The following is an 11,699-nucleotide window of genomic DNA, read 5'->3' as shown; positions in this document are numbered from 1 at the left end:
ATATAAACACGTCTTCCCGTATTCGGAATGTGATCCGAACAAACCGACCAAAATCTCCGCCACTCTCTATCTCTTCTCTTCGGCCGCATTTGACGCTGCTCTCACATTGTTGGTTACTTCTGTCCTTTTACTTACGTCCACTACGCTCAACCATCGGTAAACCAACCATGGGCGCACCATGGCCACCATGGTAACCCGATGGTAACCCGACGGTGTCCGGTCCGAATACGACCCCACCTACCATCGCGTACGGTGAGTTGTTTTTTTGTTGAAAGTGCGAGTAAGAACCTACACTCTACTATTTCTATCCTCTGCTCTATCTCTATCTCTATCTATCTATCTTTCCATCTTTCGATCGTGAATGACGAAACTGCGGGGACTCAACGCCGTTTTTTCCTCATCTTTATATGTGATTTAACGAAAACGAGTTCTCTGTTCGATCTTCTCTTCGAGTAACGAGACTCGATAATTACGAAAGATAATTCTCTGCAAAGAGAATTAGCATCGATCCCAGTGATAAACTTCGTTAACGGTCACGATCCCGATTTCTGCTACATCCTTTGGGAGTTCGAAACGGTTTCAGGGATTTCAAGGGGAGATTTCGGTCGCGAGTTGATTAGTGCAGAGGCGTTCAGTTCCCTAGCTACAGTCGTTCACGATTCGAATGCAGTCTATACAAATAGGAATATGTCTAACACCCAATGGTTCCCAATTAGTCGCGTTACTCGGTCGTCATTAATCCTCGACTGCTATACTTAAATTTCATCATCAAATGACTACCGCTTTTCCTTTGTAAATTAATTGATATAAACAGGCGTGAATCGTGAGTAAAAAAAAAACGATTGAAACTTGATTATATTTTTGATAAATGGATCAAAAGATTCCGACACTTTATTCGCCGCGGTGTCAAATTCGATTCCAGAATAACAGTCGGGGATTAAAAACACGTTTGCCATTGGGTATACGAGCTATTCTCGATAAACGGTCCACGTTACGAGACATAGGCGTCGCATTTCTAATTCTGTTTTTATTCATAAAAAAAAAATGAAGCGAGTGAGCGTTCCGTGCGTGGTTGTTATATGCGACGGCGCCTATGACTAGATCAATGTCGAAGACCCGTCGTTTCAAAATGAGCGATACATCCGACCTGCATTCAGAAGATCGTTTGATATCTCGAGCCGACTTGATCGCTTATCTGGTCGTATTAAGCTCACATGGGAGACATCAACGATGTGTAAGATAATAGTTATTGTGTCGCGATATTATGAGAGTAATTGATGAGCAAGAAGCGACAAGCCGCGCCTATTTTGCAAGTCGGTTCGAGGGTAGTTGCGGCTTCTAAAACTGCTTTTGGGAAATCCGGTAGAGCATTAGTATCCCTGCGCTACAATGTCTCGAGCACAGGTTCACGAAACGGAAGACGAATCATATCGAATCAGGTCGAATCGCTTGAAGGATCATTTCTGCAGTATCAAGTAATATCAGTAAATGATCTATTAAATAATTTTCTTGGCGCGTGAAAAATTTTCATTTAATTTCCCAATTGGTGAAATATAGAACATTGGAGGTTGCTAAGACCGCAATGATTAATGGCTCAGGATTGACTTCTTCTGTCCAGGAACTTGATTCTCTAATCACTCGTAAGAAAACGTATGCGCAAACTCAAAGTTACGAATGTTTACATTTGAAAATCTACGTACATAAATAAATATATACTTAAGAAAAAAGCGTAGAAACTACACTGTAAATCCAAGCATATAATAAGTGCCTTCATATATACATATATGTGATTTAATTTTTTTTGTAAAAATAACACATACTGCATACGCAAAATGGATTTATTTATTCTAATGTAAGTGTTATCTAATGTAAGTGTTCTATATGGAAAAACAAATCAAACATGAAAATATTTATTATATTTGAATTTGCAGTGTACAAAAGTGATTGTATAAGTTTCATATGTAGAATTAATGTATAATTGAATAAACTTGAAAAAAAGTTATTGCAACTATAAAATAGTTTATTCAATGTGTGTGTACATTAATTCTACATATAAAACTTGTCACTTTGTTACTACCATTATATTTGTCTCTGAGTGTAGTTATGAGTACATTAGAAAATCAAGGCTTTAATAATTAACGGCTTTATTACATCCATAAATTTTTTAGAGGCGAATAGTTGAGAGTTTTACGATGATAAAATGGATAAGAAATGGTGATCTCAAGAATATATACGACGGGCCTCCGACATACTCAAAACTCGGTGCCAGACTCGACTGCGTTTTGATAAATGTTAGCTCGGTAGACAACTGTCGCAACGGCGTGCACGCGAAAATAACATCGGATCGCGTTACAAGCGGCGATTATTACACGTGGATCATTACAATCTCCTCCACTTTCAGAATCATTCAGATCGTCGAATTCTTGATTTATGCTGTTCCAATTATCCTTAAATAGTTTAAAAAGTTTGTGTTAAATTTAATTTATTTTAATTTGTGTTCCAAATAGTCCCAAATTTTCGTGTTAATACGAATGAATGTTAGGAAATAACACAAATATTATTAAAAAATTGACACAAAACATATGACACTAAAACATAATTTATAAATAAATTATGGAAGCATATTTCTTCAGTAAAATTAACATTTATAATATGTTAAATTAATGTATTTTATTTATCCTAGAATTTTTTTACGTTTTAAAATACATTATTTTTATGTTATTTGTTCACTTACTCATAAATTGTGTTATCTTAAAACTAAAAAATGTTGAATATTAATTTAACACAAAATAACATAATCCAAATAACATAATCATGTTATATTAAATTAATTCTGTATGTTAATATGTTAAAAATTTAACACAAAGATTTTAACAAGGATCAGTTTTAACATAAATACAAAATTTTTATTGTGTGTACGCGTGGAGATTATTCACGATAATATTACATCGTGACACAAGACTTGGTGAAGATTTTCAAATAATTTTATCGATAAATTTCTATTCGAGTAATTCGAGATAGGGTACGTTATATGATATGCAATATGCGTAATTAGAGCCGTTCGCGTCAAAGTTCACGTAAACTCGCTCGCTGAAATATCATCATTATTCTATACAATATCGAAGGTTACACGATAATCTATGTTTAATTTTATCGAAACGTGGTATCTGTCTCGCTCTCGTGGAAATTCATTCCCGAATTATTGCTATGCTAAAACACTCTCACGGGATATGCATGTTTGCGTCATTCGGCATACAATTCTCGAATTACACTATTTCGAGCACCGACCGGTGACGCCGTTGCGGCAGATTACGTGTGCGTAACCGTGCGCTGAACACATAAATGTATAGAGAGCAAAAGGCTTGATCTGTTGTATAAGTTTGTAGTTGACGTATATACGTCGTTGTATGTGCCGCATCCTCTCCATTTGTGAGCGCAGGAAACTGTCCCGGGGCTGTTGTCGGACGGCTCGATCGAAGAACGAGGCTATTCCAATACGAAATAAACGATTTCGTTTTTTCCGCTCCTTCCTGCTCGAAGTCGTCGCGAGAAGTCATTCGTCGGGAGTCACGCGAATCCCCAAACGTCGCGAGTAATTTTCCAAATTCCAAATAACCACCGCGGGGGAAGTTATAACACGGGATTCACAGAGCGAGCTGCAAAATTTCGCTCTTCGCTCGAAGGCCGAACGTCTAATATTTGACGTATCTCGACTCTATCGATCTTTCCTCCTCGCGACAGAAAACGGAGTTTTCCTTCGACGTCTTCGTGCTCCCCAAGCTCGTGTCGTCTTTCGTCGATCGTAAGATTTCCCGCGAGAGAATCCCTTTCTCGGATCCGCGAATCCTACCCGGGTAAACGCACTGATAATAAACTGCGAGCCGACAGAATAATCTCATTACGCGAAAATTGCGGCTAAAACCCGATACCCGCTGCCAACGAGTTCGCGCGACGACGACATCTCGTTTCCGCCGATAGGCAAAATCTCATAACCAAGTGGAAACTCCGATAATCGCGAGATTTTGGATTACGTGAGATTGAAACACGACGGAATGCACCTGTGCGTAATATAATATCGCATACCCATCGAATAACTCGCCGTCGAGAGGCTCGCGGTTTTCAGCAGCACGATTTCGACTGTTAATTATAGAAAGTGTCATTTAATTGACCCGTGACGCGTATAATATCGTTGATATTCGAAATGGCTCGGCGACTATTTAAGGAATTCCGTTGATTAATCTATCAGCGACAAGCGTGCGAGGATCGCTGATCCTCCGAGTCTTGGACCACAAACCGATTCACGCTCACAACGTTTGTGAACATCATTTATCCTTGTTTAACTTTTAGTAAATAACGAGAATAAAATGATTTTTTATGATTCCTGCATATAGCATGCGGCAAACGCTTACTACGTAGCGGAAATTGGTGCGATAGCCAATCAATTTATCGCTTTTTTCGTAAAAATAAAAAAGTGATTGTACAGGAAGGATGATGATTTTGTTGAAGTATTAAAAAATTTAGCTCCTACAGATCTGAAAGTAATAGTTGGATTATTAAAATAATTATGCAAGACGCTCAAGTTGATGGCTAGAATGTCAAAATTTTACTAGCTTGTTGATACTTGAGACTTCTTACATTATTATTTTGATACTTGAGACTTCTTACATTATTTTGAGGGTTCAAAAATTATTTTCATACTCGTAAAAGTTAAATTTTTAGATGTTTCAACAAAATCGTTTTTTCCATGTATAAATCTGAAAATAATTTTATTGATTATCAAGACGCTCAAGCTAGAATGTTAAAATTGTTTGCAGTACTACTCACCATACTTGAAATTCCTACGTAATTATTTTGAGCTAACAAATTATTTTTATATTTGTACAAGCTAAATTTTTAGATGCTTCAACAAAATCGTTTTTTCCGTATAAATCTCAAAACTTTGTCAATTATCAAAATAATTACAGGTCGCTTAAAATAAGGTCGATTCACGGTTGTTAGAATGTTAAAAAATGTTTTAGCAACATTATTCATACTTGAAATTCCTAACTATATAATATAATTATTTTGATGGCTCCACAAAATTATTTTCAGATCTATATATAGCTAAAATTCTAGATTTAATTTAATTTAGTTTATTGCAAAGCTTTATGAAAAAGACTCCATGTTAACAAAGTAATAAATATAAAATAAATATGATACAATAGACTATAATTAACATAAACATAAATACAATAGACAATAATAGATACTTCAGCAAAATCGTTCTTTCCGAGTGGCTACCACCAACTTTCGTCGTGTGAGCGTTGTTACATTCTTTATGCAAGAACTTTATGCATTATATGTTATAAGCATGAATTGAACCTAAAGAGGTCCAGGCCGATCTTCGTTGATTCCCGTTCGATCGATCTGCCTTTCAGATGACTCGCCAGCTCCGAAAACAAAACGCCCATCACACGGTTAGAGTTTTCGCGAATGACAGGAAAGATAGAAAGTTCGTATCTCTCTACGAGTTGACAAATCGGGCGATACGTTATCATGACAGCGGCCTAAGGACTGCGGATTCGTATCGTAAATCATTAGAATATCGCGGAATGACCGAGCATGTTTCGTCGATGCATGATGAGGAACGACATCGATATTTTCGACACGTATCTTTTTTGATCCGTCTGATTTAGCCGGGGATACGCATACGTAATAAAACACGGAGGAGCGGATTTGTTCTTTCCCTTCCATTGGATAAAAACGAGATGGAATTTTTGGGTGAACGATGTGGATTGGATCGCGCGATTGGAGTAAAAATAATGTAGACCCGCTTTCGTAAAAGATGCTATATTGCCAGAATGAATGCTAGTCAACCGTAGAAATTCCCAACCGAGTCTTTCCAACGCGAAAATAAAATAAACAATATAATATTTTAGCGCCTTGATAGAAGAAAGTAGAGAAAAAAGAGGGAATCCCTATCCTCTGATTTCTCGCTAACGGAAAATTTTAATGGCGCTACGGAACGAATTCACTCCCGTTCCTCGTTAAGGTACAATCGATCGAGCGACAAGGCTCGACCATTATGTCAATTAACGAGCAAACAGATAAATTGACGGCTTAGTGCGAAAGAGTGGCCGCTCAGTGAACATTCTTTTTTTCCTTCGGACATTTCATAAACTGTGAAATTCTGCCGGCGCTTCTACTTCTACGTTGGTCTTAGAGATTCTCTAATCGGAGTCAAGACACGAAACAGCCACTTTTGATTGATTCATGTTTGAACAACTCCTGAGAGAGAGAGAGAGAGAGAGAGAGAGAGAGAGAGAGAGAGAGAGCTGAAAAAAAAAGAAAGAGTAAATATATGTCTTTCTCTCTTTCGCATGATTTGATGCTAAAACTATAGACCCTGCATACAAAACACGGCTCGTGTCCAAACTCTCATTAGAGGGCCTTTAGTTGATTCTAGAGGTACTAAAGTAGGAGATTGGTTACCATTTAAATAACTTCTGATTGGTCTACTATATTCAAAACAGTGCTTAAGATAGAAGAATGGGATAAAATAGAATAATATGCGTGGATATCTCATTTTATCTTATACATAACCTATCTCATTTTATCTTAAGCATCTGAATATGGCGGATGGTACACTGTTAAATTCATAATGTCAAATTATCTAATTTAGTTATTTTTAATGATTGAATTTCTATAGATCGCCTACTCAATATCGTTAATTTAATTTAAATAATAGAATTAAATGATTTAATTCGAGAAAATGTATTAAATTTGATTCAAATTTAGTTTATTATTTACTAAGTGCATACGTTAATATGGATGTTTACTTTAAAGCTAACTATAGAAATGGATTGATTTACATTTTGACACACATGAAGATTAAAAATAATAAAATGTTATTTAACTTGAGAGATTGGATTGCCATTGCTTCTTTGAATATCTAACAGTGTAGCCATCTCTTATTTGAGGATCTCTAGTTGGTCCCAGCTTTTCGTGAGGGACGAACATGACTGGACCAGCTTGAGGCCGAATCGCCTGACCCGCGTTGATTCGATTCGTAAATGGAATCGTCACGAAAGCGGCGACTGTTTCGCGCTGATAACGAGCCTCGAAAGGTAGCAGGCGATTGTCAAGCGAAGTGGTAACGATAAGAGTTTGTAGTGGCCGATGGTGCGTACGTTTCACGCTTGTACAGCATGTGCATGTCTCTTCTTCTTTTGCATCGATTTACACGATATCTTGATATATCTTGATATATCTAGCGCGCGCGCGCACGCACACACACATATACACACACACACACACACACACACACACATAATATTTTTGCAAAGAATTTGTATTTATGCACGTTTACGCAGCTTCTAGTGCACGCGCGTTTGCAATCACATTCTCTTTGCCTTTTTTCTTATCTCTCGTTTTTTTTCCTCGAACTGACAAATAAATCTTTTACCATTGGCGAAGAGTAGGTAATTCACTTGCGAACGCGACGAAGCACTTGCAATATTTTTTTGTCACGTGACTGCTTTTCCTCCCTTCGCTCGTGATATGCGCAGACTATTTTGCTTGTAGTTGTCTTGGCATGATCCGGTGAGAATAATGAGTGATTATTAATAACATAATGTATCCCCCGGTAAGCTCTGTGGTATGGATTACGTAGTAGTTAACGTGCGATGGCGAGAATCATCGCAAATGATTTGCAAGCGCGACGACGAACGCGCGGCAAATCGGTGACGAAGCGACGTGGCGAAGCTATTGAGTTTCTTGATTAAAATGTGTTGTAAATTAATGGATCAGCTTTTGTATTGTTGCAACAACTTTATCGATCACGATATTGAAGAATACTTTTGAACGTAGGCGTATTGAAAATTTACACGGTGTAAAATTAAAAATTTTCAAAGACCATCGTAATTATCTTATGTTTGCTTTTAATTTTTTTTTTAATTAGAGGTTAATGTTGACTATACTCAAGAAATCATTATAAATTGTTGAACTCGAACGGATCGCCGATTCCTTTCGCTATGTTGATCGTCACTGGATGATCTAGGTGCTAATATCTCATTATCATACAAATACCATAATATGCGTCTCTAATATTTATAGGTGCAGCAGCCAATCTACGTAAGGAAGTGATCAGAAATAAAATCAGAGCCATTGGCAAAATGGCACGGGTGTTCTCCGTCCTGAGGTTAGTGAACGATAAAACAATCTTTAAATACGTCATAATGCGTCCTGAAAGACTTTAATATAGAAATAATAAACTTAAAAGTTGATGCGAAATTCTCGACTCATAAGAATAGATTTTTGTACGAATTACAATTTAAAATAAAAAGATTACACATTATATATATTATAAAAACTGATCTACAACTTTTACAACTATTTAATGATTTTTAATTATTTCATTGTTATTATAATGTAATTTTAATCTCTTTGCAGAGAGGAGAGCGAGAGCGTTCTGCAGTTGAAGGGCTTGACGCCGACTGGAGCTTTACCGCTCGGTGCATTATCTGGTGGCAAAACCTCTCTGAAAAATGGTAAAAATTTTATAAAATAACTTTTGACATTAGCGTTGAGAATCATTGTAATTCAATTTAGAATTTAAAAATATAGTGAATTGTTCATATATTTAATTATTCTATCGTGATGCAACGCGAAGGTAGAAGAGAAAAAATACCGGATGTCCCAATTATATTATTCGTGGATAATAAGCATCTTACAATATATTGAGTTGTCCGGAAAGTTCGTAGCCGACTAACCTATATAATTTAATAAATGTATATTAAAATTTAAATTTTCTGCGTTTCAATTTTCCTTCAACATCGGCACGAACTTTCCGCACAACCCAATAATTTAGGATTTTGTAACCGGTGTGCCGCAAAAATTTTAGAGAAAGTAAAAAGAAGCGGATTTTAGAAATAAATAAAAAGCGAGTGCTAGATAAGAAATGTTTTAAATTTTATGAAAATTATATTGTTTACTCTCATTTTAACAAATGCGATATCATCATTACAATAAAATCGTTTTTTAAAAAATATGATAAAATGAAAAATAAAAACTTTAGAATTTTATTTTTTATATTTCTGAATGTGTCGTGTTAACAATATTTGATAAAAAATCTATGCTAAGCATTGAATGCATGCGCACCTAATGATATACCTCAAAAAATTTGGCTCGTTATTTAATGTGCCATGAATAGAAAAGGGTTGAAAATCGCTGGTATAACTAGATAATCACGAAATAGAGAGAATTTAATCTTTGCGGAAACAGTTCTCTTATAATTTCGCGTGTTCTAACATTCTGTTTGCTTTATCTCCTTTTTTTCTGCCGTTCATACAGCACTTCAAGGCTTCTCGCCGAATCACAAAATTACCTCGTTCGCTGAGGCCAAGGGTTTGGATGCCATAAACGAAAGAATGCCACCGAGGAAAGATGCACCGCCTACACCGGCAAACGAGGAGAAATCCGTGGCAAAGCCGCCGCCTCCTGCGGGAGACAAGCGGGACCACAACATGCCGCAACCGCAATCGTGAGCCCCACATTCGTCCACTCAAGGTAGTTCGTCCACTCACGCAGATTTTAAATATTGAAAGAAAAATCCTTCCTTCTGCCTGACTTTTTCTTTCTTGCTTTAGATGTTTGGCTTTTCGACTCATTTAAAGGGTCATTTACTAGTAAGTAAATGCGTAGCAAGTATTTATCCTCCTCAGGGAACAGTTAGAGTGATGATTTCCAAACGTAAAAAATGCGTACGTGAGGCACGGGTGGAATCAAACCGGATCCACACTGAAGCCACTCGTGCCACTTTCTACCTGGTTTAATCAGTAAATTTCAGTCAGTAAGATTACATGATATTTAACGCTGTCTTAACCGACTTCGATGCTCTTACTCGAGTTGAATAATTACTTGCCGAGAAATTAATTATTAAGAGTTTTTTAAAAATCTTTCTCCAATGCCTTGTGAAATAATTTGAATATTTTAGTCATTAATTTACGATAACTTAGTGCTTTTTTCCTAATGTGACAAAACACATTTTAAGGATGTATCAAGTGTATACTCTTTGCAAAAAGTGATAGGAATTGAAAATTTATATTTTATTTATTTTTTATATATACATATGAAACAGTTCAATAAGATCAACATTTACATTTATTGATACAATTTTATAATTTAAATGAAAATTTTTGCATTTTTATTTAATTATTATTTTAAAACATTACTTCTTATTGAAATAATATTTGATTCAGGTTCTAAATCGCAGCAAAACTGTTTGTATTACTTTTAAATGTTGTGTATAAAAAAATTAATTTCCTTAATTTTTTCATTTTGTTAAAAAATACATAATATATTTTTAATATTATCTTCAATATTATATTAAATATTATAGATTGTTATATTTTTTAAATATTATCTTTTGAAAAAGATCAATACATTTGGGTTAGAACATTTTTCATCTGATACTGCCAACGGGAAAAGAATAAAGATGAGTACGCTACATATTTCATATTACCGCATTAATATAAAGTGAACGTTTTTTCAGATGGCGGATGGATGGATGGGTCCTAAGACCCCGGCTATCACCGCCACACCGAACATTTGCAAACCATTGCTCGTCTCTCCCCCCCCCCCTCCCCTTCCCCCGGCTGTTACAACCAGTGCGCCATTCATCGAGGAGTCAGGAGAAATCATCGCCGTCGCAAAAGGAAAATCAGGAACGGACAGACGGTTGCGAAGCGAAAGCGATTTTTCATCGATGCGATTTTCAACGAGCATCGTCATCCCGGTGTGCGCATAGCAAAAGAAAGCAAGCAGTCAAGGAAAGGAGGCTACACGAACATCGAGAAATACCCAGCCGGGTGTTTCGTAGCAGGCCTCCTCTTCTTCGAGGATTTGCCTCCGTATCTCTTTTTAGCGTACACTCGCGAATGGAAAATGAGAATGTTAGCCTCCCTTCTGCGATGAACCGCGCGCGTGCGATGTTCTCCGTTCTCTCGCCGCTCGTACAATTATTCCTTGCTCTTTTTCTTTCTATCTCTCTATATATATATCTCTCTCTCTCTCCTATATATCTTATCTCCTTACCTTCGCTCCGTCTCTCGCAATTTCTCGCTCTTCTTCTCTTCCCAGCATCCACGGACCTGTACACTACACTGTCCGCGTACACTTTCTCGCGAATTAATCGACCCAATGTACATACGCGCGCGCGCGCGCATGTACGTATATATCAACGAGCGGAACGGTAGCGATATATCTTATAGGTAGATTCGTTTACACGTCGACATGTTCATGTATAAGGAAGAACGACTTCCCCCTGTCTTCATTAAGTACCATTTCTCTCGTGTCATTTCTTTCTCCGATGTGGGAAAGCGATGAGAGACGGAACGAACGACTCGCGCGCGGTTACATCTATATTAATGAGAGGAATCGCATAGACAGTGTGAAAGAGAGAGAATGAGAGGGAGAGAAAGAGAAAGAGAGAACGGACGAGCGGTCTCCGCCAAAGAAACAAAGAAGGCAGCTGGCCTGTCGTCACGGCGGAGCTTCCGGTTTTAGGATTTTACTAGGTTCTTAAGATGTGTCCGCCCTAGGTGACGCGCGTAAGGGCATCCCCCGCGCCACGGGGTGAGGTTACTTAAACCTTAAGTCTAAGCTAAGCTTAGGGTTAAGTCGTAAATATATATATGTATATATATATATACACACACACG

The 11,699-nt window shown here is 37.1% G+C and overlaps 1 protein-coding gene across 6 annotated transcripts in view; it reads left to right on the top strand.

Annotated features, from left to right (window-relative positions):
* The window catches only part of LOC108691979 (serine/threonine-protein phosphatase 2B catalytic subunit 2-like), a 158,942-nt gene extending 147,341 nt beyond the window's left edge, over window positions 1–11,601 (top strand). For 3 of the 6 annotated variants that reach the window (XM_018200027.1, XM_018200029.1, XM_018200028.1), the window contains 4 exons: window positions 8,095–8,179; window positions 8,431–8,528; window positions 9,331–9,546; window positions 10,532–11,601. In XM_018200027.1, coding sequence (XP_018055516.1) covers window positions 8,095–8,179; window positions 8,431–8,528; window positions 9,331–9,524 — 377 coding nt within the window. In that variant the 3' untranslated portion in view covers window positions 9,525–9,546; window positions 10,532–11,601. Of the gene's footprint in view, window positions 1–8,094; window positions 8,180–8,430; window positions 8,529–9,330; window positions 9,547–9,626; window positions 9,666–10,531 lie in introns of all 6 variants that reach the window. The other 3 variants (XR_001931944.1, XM_018200031.1, XM_018200030.1) reach the window with 3 other exon arrangements.
* Window positions 11,602–11,699: the final 98 nt, after the last annotated feature.

This window comes from Atta colombica, unplaced genomic scaffold (assembly GCF_001594045.1).
Source record: "Atta colombica isolate Treedump-2 unplaced genomic scaffold, Acol1.0 scaffold55, whole genome shotgun sequence".
Lineage (NCBI taxonomy): Eukaryota > Metazoa > Arthropoda > Insecta > Hymenoptera > Formicidae > Atta > Atta colombica.
This window is presented reverse-complemented; position numbering and strand designations above follow the sequence as displayed.